Source organism: Pristiophorus japonicus, chromosome 4 (genome assembly GCF_044704955.1).
Source record: "Pristiophorus japonicus isolate sPriJap1 chromosome 4, sPriJap1.hap1, whole genome shotgun sequence".
In the NCBI taxonomy this organism is placed as follows: domain Eukaryota; kingdom Metazoa; phylum Chordata; class Chondrichthyes; family Pristiophoridae; genus Pristiophorus; species Pristiophorus japonicus.
The window spans coordinates 267,427,496-267,450,033 of NC_091980.1; the positions used below are offsets into that span (position 1 = coordinate 267,427,496).

The 22,538-nt window shown below is 46.6% G+C and overlaps 1 protein-coding gene across 4 annotated transcripts in view; it reads left to right on the forward strand.

The window, feature by feature from the left end:
* The first annotated feature begins 6,592 nt into the window (after positions 1 to 6,592).
* LOC139263400 (spermatogenesis-associated protein 7 homolog) overlaps positions 6,593 to 22,538 on the forward strand; it is a 98,339-nt gene continuing 82,393 nt past the window's right edge. For 3 of the 4 annotated variants that reach the window (XM_070879437.1, XM_070879438.1, XM_070879439.1), the window contains exon 1: positions 6,593 to 6,760. In XM_070879437.1, the coding sequence (XP_070735538.1) occupies positions 6,724 to 6,760 (37 nt within the window). In that variant the 5' untranslated portion in view covers positions 6,593 to 6,723. Of the gene's footprint in view, positions 6,761 to 19,716; positions 19,952 to 22,538 lie in introns of all 4 variants that reach the window. The other variant, XM_070879440.1, reaches the window with a different exon arrangement.

Consider the following 22,538-nt stretch of genomic DNA (forward strand, 5'->3'; position numbering starts at 1 on the left):
GGGAGTGGAAGCAAGTCTTCCTCGATTCCAAGGGACTGCCTATGATGACGATGGTCATGGCCATCCAAACAATGGTCGAGGATCCACATCGACTATGCGGGTCCTTTCCTGGGCAAAATGCATATTCCAAATGGATAGAATGTGTAATCATGTCATCCAGCACATCCACAGCCATCATTGAGAGCCTTCGTGCCATGTTCGCCACTCATGGTCTGCCTGACATCATTGTGAGCAACAACGGATCGTGCTTCTCGAGTTTGGAGTTTCAAGAGTTTATGAGACTCAATGGTATCAAGCATGTAAGGTCAGCATCATTCAATCCCGCGTCCAATGCTCAAGCGGAGCGGGCCGTCCAAACCATCAAGCAAAGTCTGAAACATGTAACTCATGGTTCTTTGCAGACTTACTTGTTACACATACTTCTTAGTTATAGGACGAGACCCCACACGCTTACCGAGGTCCCCCCTGCTGAACTGTTGAAGAAGAGAGGTCTCAAGACCAGGCTCTCGCTTGTCCACCCTGATCTTAACGATCACGTCGAAAGCAGACGTCAACATCAGCAGTGCCGTGTCACGCGACATCTCTATTAATGATCCTGTGTATGTCAAGGCCCCAAGTGGGTCACTGGCACTGTTACGGCCAAGGAGGGTGTAAAGTCCTTACTCTACAGCATGAAACCACACAAGGCACATTCCAGGGACAAGACCACTCAGTGACCTTAACTCTTTATTACAGCACTCCAGAAGTGATGACCCTGCATGGGACCTCCCTTTATATACCTGAGTGATCAGGTAAGGAGTGCCTCCCACAAGTTCACCCCCTGTGGTCAAGGTGTGCATCTGTGTTGAGTGTATACAGTAATACAGTGGTGTTATATTGTAGTTACAAACATGACATCACCTTCCCCCCCACCCCCCCACAAAGTCTTATTGGGATCATAGGTTTAGTCTTTCAGATGGTCTGCGCTCCCTCGTGGAGCGCCGCAATTGGGGCTCTGGCTGTTGGACACTGATGTGAGTGTCTGTCACCTGTGGTGATTCTGGCCTCTCCGGGCTGACCTCAGGAACTGTGCATTCCTCTGATTGCTTTTGTTGCACGTTCACTGGCGGTAGTGTGAGCTCCATCTCATGGTTTTCTTCAGGTTCCAGCGTGTCATTGCTGAACCTTTTTTTTACTTGGTCCAGATGCTTACGGCATATCTGGCCATTGTTGAGTTTTACCACAATGACCCTATTCCCTTCTTTGTCAATTACGGTACCCTCGAGCCATTTGGGCCCCATGGCATGATTGAGGACGAATACAGGATCATTTATTTCAATACATCTCCCCCTTGAATTACGGTCATGGTACTCGTTTTGTGCCTTACGCTTGCCCTCAACTATGTCGGTCAGGACTGGGTGGATGAGGGACAACCGAGTTATGAGTGTCCGTTTCATGAGTAGCTCTGCTGGCGGGACCCCTGTGAGCAAGTGCGGGCGGGACCTATAGGCCAGCAGGAGGCGCGATAGGCGGCATTGTAGGGAGGGTCCTTGAATCCTGAGCATCCCTTGCTTAATGATTTGGACTGCACGTTCCGCCTGGCCATTGGAGGCCGGCAAGATGCACCGCAGTAACTCGCCAAAGCTTCCCCGACAGCAATGTCGAAACCTGAGACCTCTACCACCTAGGAGGACAAGGACAGGAGGTGCATGGGAAGACCACCACCTCCAAGTTCCCCTCCAAGTCACACACCATCTTGATTTGGAAATATATCGCCATTCCTTTATCGTTTCTGGGTCAAAATCCTGGAACTCCGTACCCAACAGCCCCGTGGGAGTACCTTCACCAGAGTCTGCAGCGATTCAAGGTGGCTTACCAACACCTTCTCAAGGGCAATTAGTGATGGGCAATAAATGCTGGCTTGCCAGTGATGCCCATATCCCATGAATGAAAAAATATATAAATTTGGCAACGAGAGAAAACAATCTTTCGTTGCATGTTCAGCCATGAACTCATTGAATGGCGATGCAGGCTCAAAGGGCCGAATGGCCTACTCCTGCACCTATTTTCTATGTTTCTATGTTTCTTTTTATCGTCTAAAAACCTTTCAGAATTTTGAACATTTCTATTAAATGCCCCGTTAAGTTTCCCCATTGCAGTGAAAAAGGATGCAATTTTCCATGAGCTTCTTCATAACTTGTCATAGGAACAGGAGTAGGCCATTCAGCTCTCAAGTCTGTTCTGCCATTCAATTAGATCATGGCTGATCTGTATGTCAACTCCATTTACCCACCTTTGCTCCATATCCCTTGATATCCTTACCTAACAAAAATCTATCAATCTCAGTCTTGAAGATATCAGTTGACACAGCGCACATAGACTTTTTGGGGGAGTGACTTCTAAATTCGCACTATCCTTTGTGTGAAAAAATTCTTCCTGATTTCTTAAATGACCTAGCTTTAATTTTAAGATTATGCCCCTTTGTTCTGGATTCTGCAACGGAGGATATAGTTTCTCTGTCTCTACCCTATCAAATCCGTTTATTTTAAACATTCCCTCAACTTTCTAAATCAAGTTAATACATGTCCTCATAATTAAACACTTTAAACGCTAGTATAATTCTGGTGAATCTGTAGTGTACCCACTCCAAGGCCAATATATCTTTCCTAAACTTTCATGTCCAAAGCTGAACTCAATACACCTGATGGACCTGACCAAGGCTCTGTACAACAGAAACAGCACTTCCTCACTTTTGTGCTCCACTTAAAGAAAAAATTATGAATGCACTCTTGGAACCAAACAGTTTAAAGATCATGAAATAAATAACAAATACAGGAAGAATGTTTGAATTGGAAAGGGAGTCATAAACAAAATGTAATGTCCCTCTCCCTAATCTCCCTCCCGCTCACAACCATCTTTCTTTCACCCTCTTCGCCCTCACTCCCCCACATTCAGTCTCCCTCACAACTCTCTGCTCCACCCCCCTTTCTCCCCCTCCCTTTTCCATCCCTCCTCCAAGCCTGTCTCTCATCTCTCTCTCCCAACCTCCCTCCCACTCCCTCTGCTAGCTCTCTCTCCCATCCCTCCCACGACAACCCTTTCTCTGTTCCTCCCCTTTCCTCTCCCCCACCCCCTCCCTGTCTCTCCCCCTCTTTATCAGTACCTCGACCACCTTCCTCCCGTCTCCCTTTCCCCCGCCCTTCCTGTCACTCCCCATCGCCCATCTCAAACCCTTGCTTCCTTCCCATCTCTCCCCCTCCCAAACCTGCCTTTCCCCCGCCCCCCCCCGTACTGCCCCTCCCTCCACATCTCTCCCCCCTCCTTATCTGACCCTATCCTTCCCTCTCTGTAGCTGCCCATCCTCCCTTCTCACTCCTTCCCTTTCTTTCCCCCTCATTGACTCTCCCTCCTTCCTCCAGTCTGCCCCTCCCTCCCAGTTACTCGCCCTCATTCTCCCAGTCTCTCCCACTCACTCCCTGTCTCTCCCCATTCCTTTCTCTTCCCATCACCCCCTCAATTTCTCCCTTCCCCTTCCATTTCTCTCCCACCTCATTCCCCCTTCCCCTCCCCTTCATTCCCACCTTTCATTCGCCCCCCCCCCATCATTTCTTCCCCTCCACCTCCATTCCCCCATCCCACATCATTTCCCTGCTCCTCCCTTCATTTCCTCCCTCCCCCTTCATTTCTCTCCCCTCCCCCTCCATTTCTTCCCCCTTCATTTCTCTCCCCTCCCCCTCCATTTCTTCCCCCTTCATTTCTCTACTCTCCCTCCATTTCTCTCCCCTCCCCTTCATTTCCCTCCACCCTTCATCCCCCACCCCTTCATTTGTCCCCCTCCATTTCCCCTCCCCATTCCCCCCTTCATTTTCCTCACCCCTTCCATTCCTCTCCCCTCCATTTCGCTTCCCCTCTGCCCTCCATTTCTACCCCCTCAATTTTTCTCCCCTCCATTTCTCTCCCCCTCCCCTTTTCTCCCCCTCCATTTCTCCCTCCTTCATTTACTCCCTCCCTCCCTCCTTCATTTCCTCCCACCCCTTCCATTTCTCTCCCCTCCCCTCTATTTCTCTCTACTTCTCCTTCTCTGCCCTTCATTTCCTCTTTCCCCTCCATTTCTCAGCCCCCTTCATTCAACCCCCTCCCTCTCCATTTCACCACCATTTCCCCCCCTCCTCCTCCAATTCTCTACCCCTCCTTTTCTATCTCCTCCATTTCTCTCCCGCTCCCCTTCTCTCCCCCCTCCATTTCTCCCCACCCTCTTCATTACCCCCTCCCATTTCTCTTCCCTCCGTCCCTCCATTTCTCTCCCCTCCCCCTCCATTTCTTCCCCCCACCATTTATCTCCCCCTTCATTCCCCCTCCATTTACCCCCTTTCCCTTCACTTTCCCCTCCCCACATCATTTCCCCACTCCCCCTCCATTCCCCCCTTCATTTCCCCCAATTTCTCTCCCCCACTTCATTTCCCCCCTCCCCCCCGCTCCACCACCCCTCCTCCATTTCTTCCCCTTCCCTCCCCTCCATTTCTATCCCTGCCATTTCTCCCCCTCCATTTCTCTCCCCTTCATTTTCCCCCTCCATTTCCACCGTCCCCTCCATTTCCCCCACCACTTCCATTTTTTCTCCCTTCCATCCATTTCTCTACCCTTCCCCTCTATTTCTGTCCCCTCCATTCCCCTCCCCCTCTATTACCCCTCCCTTTCATTTCCCCCCTTCATTTCCTCCTCCCCTTCCCACCCATTTTGCCCCAGCCCTTCCATTTCTCTCCCCTCCAATTCTTCCACCTTCAATTTCTCTCCCCCTCCATTTCCCTCCCATCCAGTTCCCCCCTCTCCCTCCATTTCTCACTCCTCCATTTCACCCCTCCCCTCCATTTCCACCCCTCCCCTTCTCTCCCCTCCATTTCCACCCCTCTCCTTCATTTCCCCTCCCTTTTCCATTTTTCTCCCCTCCCCACCCATTTCTCCCCCGATCCCCTCCATTTCTCTCCCCTCCCTCCATTTCTTCCCCCTTCATTTCTCCCCATCCATTTCTCTATCCATTTCTACCCCTTCCCCTCCATTTCTCTCCCAGTCCCCACCCATTTCTTCCCCCATCCCATCCATTTCTCTCCCCCCAACTCTTCCGCCTCCATTTCTCTCCCTCTCCCCCCTCCATTTCTCTCCCCTCTTCTCCCCCCTCCATTTCTCTCCCCTCTTCTCCCCCCCTCCATTTCTCTCCCCTCTTCTCCCCCTCCATTTCTCCTCTCCCCCATCCATTTCTCGCCCCTCTTCTCCCTCTCCATTTCTCTCTCCCCTTCATTCCCCCTCCATTTAGAAACATAGAAAATGAAGGGGGAAGAAATGGAGGGAGGGGAGAGAAATGGAGGGGATCGGGAGAGAAATGGAGGGGATCAAGGGAGAAATGGGTGGGGAGGGGAGAGAAATGGAAAGGGGAGGGGAGAGAAATGGAAAAGGGAGGGGAAATGAAGGAGAGGGGTGGAAATGGAAGGGAGAGAAGACGAGGAGAGAGAAATGGAGGGGAGGGGTGGAAATGGAGGGGAGAGAAGGCAAGGGGAGAGAAATGGAGGGGAGGGGTGAAATGGAGGAGTGAGAAATGGAGGGAGAGGGGGGAACTGGATGGGAGGGAAATGGAGGGGGAGAGAAATTGAAGGTGGAAGAATTGGAGGGGAGAGAAATGGAAGGGCCGAGGCAAAATTCGGCCCTTCGAGCCTGCACCGCCATTCAATGAGTTCATGGCTGAACATGCAACTTCAGTACCCCATTCCTGCTTTCTCGCCATACCCCTTGATCTCCCTAGTAGTAAGGACTACATCTAACTCCTTTTTGAATATATTTAGTGAATTGGCCTCAACAACTTTCTGTGGTAGAGAATTCCACAGGTTCACCACTCTCTGGGTGAAGAAGTTTCTCCTCATCTCGGTCCTAAATGGCTTACCCCTTATCCTTAGACTGTGACCCCTGGTTCTGGACTTCCCCAACATTGGGAACATTCTTCCTGCATCTAACCTGTCTAAACCCGTCAGAATTTCCACCCCTCCCCCTTCATTTCCCCATCTCCCTTTCCATTTTTCTCCCACTCCCCACCCATTTCTCCCCCCATTCCTTTCCTCTCCAATTCTTCCCCCTCCATTTTTCTCTCCTCCATTTCTCTCCTGCTCCCCTCTACATTCCCGTTCATTTCTCCCCCCATTTATTTCTCCCCCTCGATTTATTTCCCCCCTCCCCATTCATTTCTCCCCCACTCCCCTTCATCTCCCTCCTCCCCCTTCATTTCTCCCCCTCCCCCTTCATTTCTCTCCCCCTTTCATTTCTCCCCCCCACATTTCTCCCCTTCCCCTTCCTTTCTCCACCCCCCCCCACTTCATTTATCCTGCCCCCTCCTCTTCATTTAGCCCCCTCCCCCTACATTTCCCCCACACCCCTTCATTCCCCCCTCCCCCCTTCATTTCTCCCCCTCCACCCTTCATTTCTTTTCTCTTCTCCCCTCTCCCTTCCCCTCTTCCACATCCCGTGTAAAATCATATATCCCGGCATAACGCTCTATCACCAAGGCAACGATGACGAGCCAGGACGCAGGGATGGTGCGCCGCGATTGGTTGCCTGTCCCCCGGCTCCGAAGACGCGGCGTAGCTAGCAACCGGCATGGCGACTGTCGATGTCTTTGTCGGGCTCCGGGCCCAGAGAATGTCGGCAGTTAGCGCCATAACGGGGATAAAATAAACTCGACCCTTTGTGCCATCCGAGAGTATGGGAAAGATCAGCATCAACATGGCGAATAAGAAAGGTACGCGTTGTCCTGCCTGCTGAGCGTCAGTGTTGTGACAGCGCCCGGTGCTGAGTCAGTTTAACTGAAGTGACGCGTGCTTGTTGTCCGGCGCGCGCGGAAAACGGGAAGGCGCGTGAGCTCAGTGAGGTGATTTTTAAAATTCAATGGATGTGGGCTGTCGCTGGTAAGGGCAGGATTTATTGCTCATTTCCTAATTGCCCTGGAGAAGGTGATGGTGAGCCGTAGTATTGAATACAACTGAATGGCTTGCTAGGCCATTTCAGGGGGCAGTTAAGAGGACTGAGATGAGAAAAGATTTCTTGACTCAGAGGGTGATGAATCTTTGAGTCTCCACAGCCCTCTGGGGTAGAGAATTCCAGTTATTGAGTATATTCAAGGCAGAGATCGATAGATTTTTGAATATTAAGGGAATCAAGGGATATGGGGATAGTGCAGGAAAGTGGAGTTGAGGTACAAGATCAGCCCCGATCTTATTGAATGGTGAAGCAGGCTTGAGGGGCCGAATGGCCTGCTCCTCATTCTTAAGTTCTTAACTACCTTGCTGTGGGTGTGGAGTTACATATAGACCAGACCAGACCAGGTAAGGATAGCAGATTTCTTTCCCTAAAGGAGACTAGTGAACCAGATGGGTATTTATGACAATCCAGTAGATTCACTTTTTATTCCAGATCCCTCTGTTCCTCTACGCTTCTCAATATCCTACCATTTAATTGTGTATTTCCTTGCCTGGGCTAGCCCTCCCCAAATGCATTACCTCACACTTCTCCAATTACCGTGGTGAGATTTGAACTCATGTTGCCAGATCATTAGACTAGGCCTCTGGATTACTAGTCCAGTAAAATAATCACTATGCTACTGTACCTGATTGAAATGCAGCATCAGAGCTTGTACTTCACTGGATCACTAGAAAGAGGAAGATCATCTAGGCAGAAAAGTCTATCCCAATCGCAGCATCTAATTGTATCTTCAATGATACCAAACTTTTTGTTTCCAATAAATGTTCCAACTGCTTATTCTTTGCGTGAAGACTCCCTAACATCAGACCTAAATTTACCAGTTTGAAGTTGAAATCATAGATATTTACGGCACAGGCGGAGGCCATTCGACACGTCGTGTTTGCGCCATCTGAAAACCGCTATCCAGCCTAATCCCACTTTCCAACTCTTGGTCTGTAGCCTTGCAGGCTATGGCATTTTGTGCAAGTACTTTAAAAATGTGATGAGGGATTCTGCCTCAACAACCCTCTCAGACAGTGCATTCCAGACACCCAGTACTCCTCAACTCCCCTTTAATCCTTCTACCAATGACTTTAAATCTATGCCCCCGGTTACTGACCTCTCTGCGAAGGGAAATAGGTCCTTCTTGTATCTAGGCCCCTTGTAATTTTATACACCTCAATTAAATTGCCCCTCAGCCTCCTGTTCCAAAGAAAACAACCACAGCCTATCCAATCTTCCCTCATCGCTAAAATTTTTCAATCCTGTCAACATCCTCATAAATCTCCTCTGTGCTCTCTCCAATGCAATCACATCCTTCCTGTAATGTGGTGACCAGAACAGTATGCATTACTCTAGCTGTGGCCTAACTAGTGTTTAATACAGTTCAAGCATAACCTCTGTGCTCTTATATTCTGTGCCTCGGCTAATAAAGGAAAGTATCCCTTCTTAACCATCTTAGCTATCTGTCCTGCTACCTTCAGGGATCTGTAGACATGTACTCCAAGACCCCTCTGTTCATCTACACTTCTCAGTATCTTACCATTTATTGTGTATTCCCTTGCCTGGCTGGCCCTCCCCAACTGCATTGCCTCACACTTCTTCGGACTGCCCACCTGACCAGACCATTGATATCTTCCTGCAGTCTACAGCTTTCTTCCTCACTATCAACTACACGGTCAATTTCTGTATCATGAAACTTCTTAATCATGAAGACTAAATCATTGATATATATTACAAAAAGCAAGGGACCTAGTACTGAGCCCTGCAGAACCCCACTGGAAATAACTTTCCAGTCACAAAAACATCAGTCAACCATTACCCTTTGCTTCCGGCCACTGAGCCAATTTTTGGTTCCAACTTGCCACTTTCCCATGGATCCCACTTTTCTGACCAATCTGCCACGTGAGACCTTGTCAAAAGCCTTGCTAAAATCCATACCTCAAGTGCGCTACCCTAAAAGACCCTCCTAAAAAAATGCAATCAAGTTACTCAGACACCACCTTCCCTTAACAAATCCATGCTGATTGTCCTTAATCAATCCATGCCTTTCTAAATTATGATTAATACTGTCCCTCAGAATTTTTAAAAATAATTTGTCCACCATCGAGGTTAGGCTGACTGGCCTGTACCTACTCAGTCTATCCCTTTCTCCCTTTTTGAACAACGGTATAATGTTAGCAGTCCTCCGGCACCACACCTGTAGCCTGAGAGGATTGGAAAATGATAGTCAGAGCCTCTGCTATTTCATCCCTTGCTTCTCTTATCCTGGGATACATTTCATCCGGGCCTGGCGATTTATCTACTTTCAAAGATGCTAAACCCCTTAATACTTCCTCTCTCACTATGTTTATCTCATCTAATATTTCACACTCCTTCTCTTAACTACAATCGTCCCTCTCTTTTGTGAAGGCAGGCGCAAAGTATTCACTAAGAACCATTCCGCCTCCACACACAGGTTACCTTTTTGGTCTCTAATAGGCCTTACTCTTTTTTTTAGTTACCCTCTTCCTACTTGTATTACTGCTATGGAGTGCTGCTTCTGATTTGAGTTTTTTGTAACTCTGGTCTACTGTCATATACTTTGTATCACAGTTCCTTTCAGGTAGCTTTCCCCACATACTCACAACATGCACAAACTTCAGTGTCTTGTGAATTTAACTAATTTGCATTGGGTTTTTGAAGCCAAGTCATCGATGTAATTTAGAAGTCGTAAGGGTCCCTCCCAATACCAATACCTGAGGCACTCTCATACTTTTGAAAGCCGTTTTGATGTATGGCACTCTTACAAATGAACATAGCTCCATAGATATTTAATTCATAAGCTTTCTGGGTCCCCAGACATCATTTAGAATTTGGATGATGTAGCATTGTAACAAATTAGCATGAACATAGAGCCATAGAACGTAGTATTATATATACAACATTGTGATTGGATGAATGTATTCTTATGCAAAATCAGAAGAAGTAAATAATAAACTTCCAAGTGTTCATTTATACTGCACCAAGCAAACTTCCAAAATCGAAGCTTTTTTGGATTTAAACCACTGTGAAGACTGTTGACACACGACTGCACCATGATGTGTGTGATGATGTCACAATGCATGTGCAAATTGCACTGAATTAAATTTACCAGCAATGAAAAATATTCCCTACATTATTACGAGAAAGCTTGACCAATCGTATAGAAGATTTATCTGCCTTGTTTGCAAAGTTACAGCTGTGCTTTTCCTGTGCACTTTTGAACCTTAATTGCAGAAGACTGCATTTATACTGCAGTCTGAAGTCTGCAGTTTGAATGTCAAACAAACAGGCAGCTCCTGGGGGGGTTTCACATCAGCAGTCCAAGTGAGATCCAGTCTGAGATTGTTGGCCTCAATCACTATTTATGCACAGTGTTGCAATTGTGTGGAAATCCTAAGAGAATTAGGGCATCAAAATCAATGTGGAATAAGATATTTTGCGGTGCTTCACTTCAATGTGATAGTATTAGTTTATTATACTCAAAATATACCAACATTGGTTGCATAAATAGTGGATGCCAAGTGGGTCACAGTGCAGTACCTGTACCACATTTAAACAACAATTTAAAAAAAAAAATAGCTGAGTGTCTGATACATGCAGAAACCTATCACCAGGCTCACTGAAAATCTCACATAAGTAAGTTTTGGTTCACCTGATGTAGTGTGCACATTGTCTCCTGTAGCGCAGGGCAGAGGCTGGGTAATTTGTGACTGATGGCTCACCTCCTGACCTCCACCATCTGCAAGGCTCAAGTCAGGAGTGTGATGGAATACTCAACTCTTGTCTGGCTGCGTGCAGCCACAAAACACTCAAGAAGCAAGATCGAATTAGTCCACTTGATTGGCACATCTGCTACTGAACTCGGTATCCATACTCTCCAGCATCAGTGCAGAGTGTGTACTGGAGCCACAATCTACAAGGTGAGCTGCAGCACGTCACCAAGCTTACTTTTGCAGCACCTACCTGCCCCGTGACCTCTACCACCAACATCATTGGAACACCATCACCTGGAAGTTCTCTTCCAAGTCATACTCCATCCTGATTTGAACATACACCACATACTATATTGTTACTGGGTCAAAATCATGGAATTCCCTATCTAACACAATGACGAGAGCACCATTATCACAATGATTGCATCATTTCAAGGAGAAGATCCACCATCACTTTCTCAGGACAACTAGAGATCGGCAGTAAATGTCGCCTTGCCAGAACCTCCCACATTCCTAGATCAATTTTTTTTTTAAAAGACACATTGATTTCACAGCTGATTCAAAATACTTTTAACTTACTCATTTTAATGATTTAAAAAAAATAGTAAGCATTTTTTTCCCCACAGACTGGCAGTGTCCTTGTGGTACATCATCCCTTTCCATTCAAGACATTAGCATGTCAAAATACTTTGTCTTCTTCAAGGAGTTACTGTGGCAGAACCAGACACCTTGGCCCCAAAAATCCATGGCTACAATCCCAGCAATTCCACATGTGCTGGCATCCTCTAATGCTGATCCTGCGGCAGTTTGTAGGGTCAGCAGGATGGCACCTAATAGGTCTGGCAGTACTCGTGCCACTATGCCAGTACTCGTGCCACATCTCTGGTGTCCATCTGCCATCTTTTTTTTAACTTGTTCTCTCGATGTGGGTGATGTTGGCAAGGCTGGATTTATTGACCATCCATAGTTGCCCTGAAAAGATGGTGGTGGTGGGCCCTCTCCTTGAACTGCTTGTATGGATAGTACCTTCACAATGAAGGAACAGCAATATATTTTATTTGTTCATGGGATGAGGTGCAACACCGGCATTTATTGCCCATCCATCATTGCCCTTGAGAAGGTGGTGGTGAGCCTCCTTCTTGAGGCATAGAGGGCAGTTAAGAGGGTCTGGAGTCACATGTAAGCCAGACCAGGTAAGGATGGCAGATTTCCTTCCCTAAAGGGGCCTTAGTGAACCAGATGGGTTTTATGACAATCCGGTATTTTCACCATTACTGACACTAGCTTTTTATTCCAGATTTATTTAACTGAATTCAAATTCCCCAGCTGCCAGTGGTGGGATTTGAACTCGCGTCTCCCGATCATTAATCCAGGCTTCTGGATTACTAGACCAGTAATATAACCACTATGCTACTGTACCCCATATATGTCCATGTCAAAATGGTGTGTGACTTGGAGCAGAATTTGGAGGGGATGGTGATTCCACAACATTGCTGCTCTTGCTCTTCTTGATGGTAGAGGTTACAGGGGAGGGAGGTGCTGTTGAAGTAATCCTCGTGAGTTGCTGTGGTGCAACCTGTATATCATACATAATGTAACCACAGATAGAGGGGTGCAGACCACTCCCCTCACCACCCTGGAGGTTCCATTTGATGCACTGACCTGCAGTAATTTGCTGGATCCCTACTTAGCTTGTGTAGTAAGTCCAGGCTCCTGAGGTTGCCCCTGACATTATTTGCCTTGTAAGAGGCAGGTAAATCTCTGAATTACATAGTATTGCACATAATTTACAGCACAGAAACAGGCCATTCATCCCAACAGGTCCATGCTGGTGTTTATACTCCACATGAGCTTTCTCCCACCATTCTTCATTTAACCCCATCAATATATCCTTCTATTCCTTTCTCCCTCATGTGTTTATCTAACTTACCCTAGATTGGTGGAGAATTGGTAGAGATCCTGTACAAATGTATTTGCGCCACTTTCTGGTTGGTTCTGCCGGACTCCCGCATAGTTACTGCAGGAATTTGGCAGAACCCCCAAAGGAACTCTGGGGCCCTTTTCTCCAAGAAAATTTGCTGACTTACAGTATCATATAAACATAGAAAATAAGTGCAGGAGTAGGTCATTCGGCCCTTCGAGCCTGCACTAACATTCAATAAGATCATGGCTGATCATTCCTTCAGTACCCCTTTCCTGCTTTCTCTCCATACCCCTTGATCCCCTTAGCCGTCAGGGCCATATCTAACTCCCTCTTGTATATATCCAATGAACTGGCATCAACAACTCTCTGCGGTAGAGAATTCCACAGGTTAACAACTCTCTGAGTGAAGTAGTTTCTCCTCATCTCAGTCCTAAATGGCCTACCCCTTATCCTAAGACTGTGTCCCCTGGTTCTGGACATCCCCCAACATCGGGAACATTCTACCCACATCTAACCTGTCCCATCCCGTCAGAATCTTATATGTTTCTATGTGATCCCCTCTCATCCTTTTAATCTCCAATGTATAAAGGGCCAGTTGATCCAGCCTCTCCTCATATGTCAGTCCTGTCATCCCGGGAATCAGTCTGGTGAACCTTCGCTGCACTCCCTCAATAGCAAGAACGTCCTTCCTCAGATTAGGAGACCAAAACTGAACACAATATTCCAGGTGAGGCCTCATCAAGGCCCTGTACAACTGCAGTAAAACCTCCCTGCTCCTATACTCAAATCCCCTAGCCAACATACCATTTGCCTTCTTCACCGCCTGCTGTACCTGTATGCCAGCTTTCAATGACTGATGAACCATGACACCCAGGTCTTGTTGCACCTTCCCTTTTCCTAATCAGCGCCATTCAAATAATATTCTGTCCGCGTTTTTTGCCACCAAAGTGGATAACCTCACATTTACCCACATTATACTACATCTGCCATGCATTTGCCCACTCACCTAACCTGTCCAAGTCACCCTGCAGCCTCCGAGCGTCCCCCTCACAGCTCACACCACCATCCGGTTTAATGTCATCTGCAAACTTGGAAATATTACACTCAATTCCTTCATCCAAATCATTGATGTATATTGTAAAGAGCTGGGGTCCCAGCACTGAGCCCTGCAGCACTCCACTAGTCACTGCCTGCCATTCTGAAAAGGACCCGTTTATCCCGACTCTCTGCTTCCTGTCTGCCAACCAGTTCTCTCACCACGTCAGTATATTACCCCCAATACCATGTGCTTTGATTTTGCACACCGATCTGTTGTGTGGGACCTTGTCGAAAGCCTTTAGAAAGTCCAAATATACCACATCCACTGGTTCTCCCTTGTCTACTCTACCAGTTACATCCTCAAAACATTCCAGAAGATTTGTCAAGCATGATTTCCCCTTCATAAATCCATGCTGACTTGGACCGATCCTGTCACTGCTTTCCAAATGCGCTGCTATTTTATCCTTAATAATTGATTCCAACATTTTCCCCACTACTGATGTCAGGCTAACCGGTCTATAATTACCCGTTTTCTCTCTCCCTTTTTAAAAAGTGGTGTTAGATTCCAGTCCATAGGAACTGATCCAGAGTCGATAGACTGTTGGAAAATGATCACCAATGCATCCACTATTTCTAGAGCCACTTCCTTAAGCACTCTGGGATGCAGACTATCAGGCCCCGGGGATTTATCGGCCTTCAATCCCATCAATTTCCCTAACACAATTTCCCGCCTAATAAGGATATCCTTCAGTTCCTCCTGCTCACTAGACCCTCGGACCCCTAGTTCTTCCGGAAGGTTATTTGTGTCTTCCTTCGTGAAGACAGAACCAAAGTATCTGTTCAATTGGTCTGCCATTTCTTTGTTCCCCATTATAAATTCACCTGAATCCGACTGCAAGGGATCTACGTTTGTCTTCACTAATCTTTTTCTCTTCACATATCTATAGAAGCTTTTGCAGTCAGTTTTTATGTTTTCGGCAAGCTTCTTCTCGTACTCTTATTTTCCCCCTCTTAATTAAACCCTTTGTCCTCCTCTGCTGAATTCTAAATTTCTCCCAGTCCTCAGGTTTGTTGCTTTTTCTGGCCAATTTCTATGCCTCTTCCTTGGATTTAACACTATCCTTAATTTCCCTTGTTAGCAACGGTTGAGCCACCTTCTCCGTTGTATTTTTACTCCAGACGGGGATGTACAACTGCTGAAATTCATCCATGTGATCTTTAAATGTTTGCCATTGCCTATCCACTGTCAACCCTTTAAGTATCATTTGCCAGTCTATTCTAGCCAATTCATGCCTCAAACCATCGAAGTTACCTTTCCTTAAGTTCAGGACCCTAGTTTCTGAATTAACTGTCCATCTTAATAAAGAATTCTACCATGTTATGGTCACTCTTCCCCAAGGGACCTCGCACAACAAGATTGCTAATTAGTCCTTTCTCATTACACATCACCCAGTCTAGGATGGCCAGCTCCCTAGTTGGTTCCTCGATATATTGGTCTGGAAGCTATCCCTAATACACTCCAGGAAATCCTCCTCCACCGCATTGCTACCAGTTTGGTTAGCCCAATCAATATGTAGATTAAAGTCACCCATGATAACTGCTGTACCTTTATTGCATGCATCCCTAATTTCTTGTTTGATGCTGTCCCCAATCTCACTACTATTGTTTGGTGGTCTGTACACAACTCCCACTAGCGTTTTCTGCCCCTTGGTATTCCGTAGCTCCACCTATACCGATTCCACATCATCCAAGCTAATGTCCTTCTTTATTGTTGCATTAATTTCCTCTTTAACCAGCAATGCCACCCCGCCTCCTTTTCCTTTCTGTCTATCCTTCCTAAATGTTAAATACCCCTGGATGTTGAGTTCCCAGCCTTGGTTACCCTGGAACCATGTCTCCATGATGCCAATTACATCATACCCGTTAACTGCTATCTGCGCAGTTAATTCGTCCACCTTATTCTGAATACTGCTCGCATTGAGGCACAGAACCTTCAGGCTTGTCTTACTAACACACTTTGCCCCTTTAGAATTTTGGTTTAATGTAGCCCTTTTTGCTTTTTGCCTTTGGTTTCTCTGCCCTGCACTTTTACTTTTCTTCTTTCTATCTTTTGCTTCTGCCCCCATTCTACTTCCCTCTGTCTCCCTGCATAGGTTCCCATCCCCCTGCCATATTAGTTTAACTCTTCCCCAACAGCACTAGCAAACATTCCCCCTAGGACATTGGTCCCGGTCCTGCCCATCCATTTTGTAACATCCATTTCCCCTTTAAAACAAGGGGAATTTAACCAATGTAAAAATATATATTCACATTTCTGAGATGTTTTCTGAGGGATCACAAGAAACATCACTTTAATTTAGCAAAGCATATTTCAATTTATTTTAGACAAAGTCATTTTGAATTACAAACTCTTGAATTATTTCATTTAGCAGTGATGGATTAAAATTATGTTGACACTTCTCAAAAAGAGTAATAATTTGCAAGAAATTAATTTTGGAATGACTGTCATCACTGTTTGAATGCTGCAGCTGCTGTTTTGTTTAGGCAATGCTCCTTCTCCAATTTAACTAGTCAATTACAGAGATATACACCGCTTATTTTAGTTTCTATCCATCGTGCAAAATAAGAAAAACACTTTGAAAATGGGGAAAACTTGTTGATTTGAACATCTGGTGGCCATGTCCCTTGTAATAGTGGTTTAGAAAAATATATTCTATGTTTGGCATAATATATGCCAGATGTAATTGAGAATAGATATCTGATCAATTTGATCTTGGCGATTAGAGTTAGAATCAAAGATAGAGATGGAGATGTTGCAATGGGGCAATATTTGTTTTTACTAGACTAGTTATCAGATGTGACCTGGTAAAAATGTATCTGAAATATGCAGTAACCGCACCTTTTGGTGGCATTCCTTTAGGTAAGAATACAGCATAACTACATTCCTGTACCAAGTAGTTTAACAAAATCAGTATTGGTCACAAGGGAACTTTTTTTTAAAAACTGGGGGTGACAAATTTGGTAGTGTAGTGCCTCATTTAGCACCCCAGAGGGACGTTAATGTGTTTCGAATGGCTTACCGCCGGCCGTACAGGATGTAGCCCCCTGCCGGGAAATTTGGTTCAGGTTTACTGGCGGCGCAAAATGCTACCGCCTCGCCGTCGAACTTCATTCAGATCATTACATTAGTATGTGTGCAACAACCCGCCTGCGCTCCGCTCGCAAAATTAGGTGTCTCCGCCTCATTTAGCATCTGCCGTTGAGAAACCAAGCAGTCCCATCTTCTTTAGGCGATACCTAGAATCATAGAAAAATTACGACACAGAAGGAGACCATTCGGCCCATCGTGTCCATGCCAGTCGAAAAACAGTTATCCAGCCTAATCCCACCTTCCACCACTAGGTCCATAGTCCATAGGTTATGGCTCTTAATGGGCTGAATTTTCGCCACCATTCTGCGGCGTTTTGTTGGCCTATGCTGTTTTTTTTTGGAGCAGACTAAAATCTGCAAGTTACACCAAAGTTTCTGCGCCATCCTAAACTACTTGCGTCCGATTTTTTTAGTTCCCGGTTTTTTTACATCACCGGGGGGTGGAACCTGCTGGGTGTGCCGTTTCTGGCCATTTAAGCGAGTTTGGCCAAGTAGGATTTTTTCAAAAGCGGCGCACTGCACCGTTCTGTAAAACCTTACCTACACTTAAGAAAATCAGCACAGAGAAGAGGAAATCGGCGCAGAGAAGACGCCATTGTTTTAGCGGAGCTGAAGACACAGCACCCGGGGGCGAGGGGCCTTTCGGCCCAGGATAGCACCGGTACCAGGGGGCCTTTCGGCTTGGGATAGCAGCGGCACCGGGGGCGGGGTGGAGGGTGGGCATTCGACCCGGGATAGCAGCAGCACCGATGGCTCTGACTGTAAATTCATATAAGCCACTGAGGAAAACTTATTAGGTACATTGGTGCACTACAGGTTTAATTAAGAGAACCTCTGGGATGCTTTTGAGATGTCACAATCAGTCTTTCTGCCTTATCTTTCTGGCCCGTTACATCCTCCATATTATACTCACATCACAGGGTCATGGTTGAGTTTACAAAGAGACAAATCAGTAAAAAAAAAAAAATTTAGGCTCTTGGAATGTTTACACCTGTTATGAAAATAGAAGTTCTTGGGGAGAAAAAAATCAGCAATGACACCGGAGGATAAATTAATCAGCACCGGGGGCGGGGGGGCCTTTCGGTCCGGAATAGGAGTGGCACCGGGACTCTACAATTGCTTATGTCTTGCTGCATCTTGTATGTTTCACTTTCCAGCCTCAGCCCTTCAGTGCGTCCCTCGTTACCCTGGCAACCTTAGTTTTCGACACAGACCTTAAAGCTCCACCCACAGAATTTAAGGGCAATCTGCGCCGCTCCAAATTCAAAGTTTATTTCGGCGAAACTTGGAACTTTTTTTTGGCGCAGTCGGCCACTTAAAAAAAAACGGCCATATCTCGACAACTGCACCAAAAATCAGCCATGTGGAATTTTGGGCCCATTGATTTGGATGGAGCAGATAAAAGGACAGATTTCATCACACTTAATTGAAGGACAAGAAAAACTGTTTGGAGGGTGGGAGAACAAAGAGTGTTTTCTGAACAAAAGTACTCCCTTCCCCTGCTCCCTCCCAAATTATTTTCTTGTTTGATGTATCTGTGGAGAACTAATGGTGTAAAAGATTCCTGCACTAATGACCTTAACCCTCTTGGGATGAGCTCTCTCTGTTGTACAAATGGTCTGCCGGTTGGCATTATTTAAACGTAAAAGTTACAGCAAATAATGAAGTATGTGAGAAATGCCGTGAGTTACATTGTGCCGATATTTGCTGGAACAATTGCACCGCTCTGCCAACAGGCATGCCGAAGCTGAGAAAAGTTACCATCACTTAGTCCTCCATACAGTCAAAAGCAATTGCGAATTTGTTGGATTTATGCCATTATTCGCACCACTGTCTCTTAGACTGAAATATAATGGCGTGGGTGATCTGGTATTGACATGAATTATGACCTTCTCATGATTCTCAGTCTGGGAGGCCAACAGCTGTGCCTCACCCAAGGCAGTCTGTAAATTACTCTTGGAATTGTTTGCTTCTGAGTTTTGGCAGTCTTTTTTGTCAATTTTGACATCCAGAATCCTGTTAGTGTTGGAGGGCAACTATTTTCAGGACCCAAATCTCTTTCTGCATTTATAAGAAGGTGAAAGCTATGCAGTAGTTTATCCACTGGACATTCCCCTGTTCTGGATTATCATGGACAAGATGGAGAAGGAACAGAGGGAGCAGGTGCATCACATGAGGCACCATGACTGATTGTAATGTGGTCAGCTGCGTACTGCAAGAAGGGCTTACGAGTAGTCCGTGGAACTGGAGGATCCTGATGTGCATGCCCCCGGGCCCATGGGTTCTAGCCTCCCAGAGGAAGGAAGGCATGATAGCTGTAGCCAGCGAGAAGCTGGTGGCTCAGATGTTTTAACAGTGATAACTCCCCTGCCCTTGCTACATCCCCTTTTTCTAAAGAAAAAATGGAAAGTCTAACTGAAAAATAACTAAAGTAGACACCCAAGAATTGTTACAAAACAAACCTCCTGTGTACAGTGGAGTTTCAATATATTGATGTCCAAGGGATTTTTATAAGCCAAGGTTTCTGCTTCTGGCCCAGTCTTATTCTCATGGACTCTCAAGTGCCAGTCTTGTACTCTCCCAGGCTGTTTCATATACTTGCACTGGGTTTTAAACCTAGCCCAACTTGACCTGATCCAAAAGCCTCCAGTAGAATTCTTCAGCTGTGGGCGCTCCTCTCCAAATCCTGGTCAGTGTGCTTGAACAGTGATTGTTGTCGCTCTGTGCTGCTGGATTAATCTGTTTGAAATTCATGGGCCCAGCGGCATAGTCTGCTCTCAGCACCGGAGCAGCAAAGTTCATTGTATCAAGACTCCACTAAATCTTGTAGCGAAATGGACCTTGATCGTCTAGTTACTTTTATCATTATGTCCATACTTTTCTCCTCAGATGATCTGGAGCTGCCCAACCTTCAAGGAGCTCTATAGGCTGATTTGCAGAAGCACACAACTATGAGTATTTTTTGTCCAGAGATTAAACAATTTTGGACCAGTCTCCAATTCTGGGCAAAGCATCAGTTTCCCTTTAAAGTGAATGGAGCCACTCCAGGATTCAAAAGTGCCATCCCCAAAATATACAACATCAGAGTTTCTGAGAGGGAAGTGAAAAGTTGGTCGCAGTAAAGGTAAAAATAACCTTGAAAATTGCAGATATTTATTTTGACAGTACATATATAGTTGGAGGGAAAGTATGGTACTCTTGCTGCTGCCCTCTTTCCCCCCACCCCAACCCCTCTGGTTTCATTGCCCTGTAACTGCAGATAATAAAAGAAAACTACTTGTCCACATGACCCAGAACCACAAGCTGATTGTTGATGTGAACATAGGAGATTTTGATGTCATTTTGAGTCTGGGACGTCAAATTTTGTAAAGGAATAAAAATGGGCTCAATTTTCCCCAGTGATTTGCACTTTTTTTGGCTTAAGTTTTAAAAAAAAAACAAGTTTCCCTGATCAATTTGCACCAACGTAACTCAGTTAGTTACAATTTTTTTAGGTACGTTTTTTTTTCAGCTAAAGGGGGCGTAACCTGCCACCCGTGCCAATTCTGGCCAGATAGGCAAGTTTGGCCAGCTGAGAGTTACACCAGTTCTTCTTAGGCCAGCATATGTGGCCTCTGTAGAAAAACCTTCTGGTGAGTTAAGGTAATCGAACAGGTAAGTGCAGCAGATGCCCGGACATCAGGAGAGGTACGAGAGTGGGGGAGAAGCCTTTCGGGTATAGTTAGGTACGGGGACTGGGAAGGAGGAGACCATTCAGCCTGGGATAGGTGCGGGGGAACGGACTGGGAGGCCAGTCGGCCAGGGCTTGCTGCGGGGGAGCGGACCGGGAGGCCACTCGGCTAGGGTTAGGTGTGGGACCGGGTGGGAGGAAGCCACTCGGCCAGGGCGAGATGCAGGACTGGGAGGGAGGAGGCCACTCGGCCAGGGCTAGGTGCGGAGGAGTGGACCGGAGGCCCTTAGGCCAGGGATGTGATCGGCATCGGGAGAGGTGGGGGTGGGGGGGGACTTTAATAATTTATTGGAGATAAGTTACTGCAATGTATTTTAAGGTGCTTGTGAAGTTGTTGCAATGTATTTTAATGTGCTTGTGCAGGTTGGGAGCTGGCTGTATGTTTCACTTTGCAGCCTCAGCCTGCATTGTGTCCCTGGTTACCATGGCAACCCAATCTTTTTGGTGCAGTTCAAGGCTCTTGGTGCAGATCAAGGCTCCACACCCAAGACTAAAGGACAGGCTAGGCTGCGCCAAAATGAAGAGATCACACGGGGAAACATGGAACATTTTTTTTGGCGTTCTTGGACCCCAAAAAAATGGCGTAACTCTTCAAATACGCAAAAAAAAAAAGCTTTGGGGAAAATTGAGCCCAATGTATATAACCATTACAGGTTGAGCATCCCGAATCCGGCAACTTTGGGACTGAGGCCGAGCCGGTTTTCGTGTTTTTCCGGATTTTGGAACGTCTTTCTGATGTAACAAATCTGGATACACCCGAGCCCAGGTTCGGGTATTTTTGGATTTCGGAACGTCGGAAAGGGGGGGTTGTAACCTGCCGAGGATCTGTTCAGGCCTTCTGGGGCCTGTCGAGGAGGTGTTTGTGTCGGGCGGGGCTCTGCTGAGGTGGCTGTCGGGCCCGAGGTGGCTGTCGGGCGGGCCGCCTGGGGCCCTTCAAGGAGGTGTTTGCTTCGGGCGGAGCCGTGCTGAGGAGGCTGTCGGGCGGGGTCCCGCTGAGGAGACTGTTGGGCGGGGCCCGAGGAGGCTGTCGGGTGGGCCGGCACCGCAGAGGTGGTGTTCAGGCGGGGCCCCACCAAGGAGGTTGTCGGGCCAGTGGGCCCCGCCAAGGATGTCGTCGTCGGACGGGGCCCCGCCAAGGAGGAGTTCGCACAGGCTGGCAAGGAGGCCCCGAGGTAAGGGCGGCGAGGCAAGGCCCCGAGGTCAGGCAGCGTCGGATTCCAGAACATTTTACGGATTCCGGACAACCCTTACACGAATCATCCCGGGGTCCGAATTCCAGAATATTCTGGATTCCGGAACTCCGGATTTTGGACGCTGCACCTTTCCATAGGAATTACAGGATACAAGTGTTACATAAGCAACCATTCTATAAGAATAATTGCGGGACGTATTGTGTAACCACAGGTGGTCTGTATTTTATTGACCAATGATTTATTGTACTTTATTCTTTTGCTTTTATTACTTGTACAAGTTTTCTATTCCTTAACAAAGCTACTATAAAAATGTTGCAAATTTCAGCTGCTAAATAATAGAAAATGTAATTTAGAACAATTTCTCAATACATTTAACTTTTGGTGTAGGGATGTAGTTGCATGGGTCAGTGGATCTGCTAGAGGTGTCCAGATGATGACGGTTCCAGGTTTGATTCTGGTCTGTGCTGAGTTGGTCAGTCTTGGCTGGAACACTGGTGGGGAATCATATTCGGCCTCAGTGTACCCAGATAAAGAGGGTTTCTGCTGATCATAAATGCATGTTCATGGATGTTGGATGAGAACAGGATTAAGTTGGGCTCTGATGCCCCCCAATTGTTGAATAGGCATGAAGAATGACCACATGGGTGAAGTGTTGGTGAGCCGCTAACACTTGTGAAACAGAACCCCAGAATTGATGCTCGAGGGCGGAAAGAAATAGCTAAGTCCAAGGGACTTGAACATTTATGGCAGACAACTGGTTTAGCCATACATCGCCAGATCTGACTGGA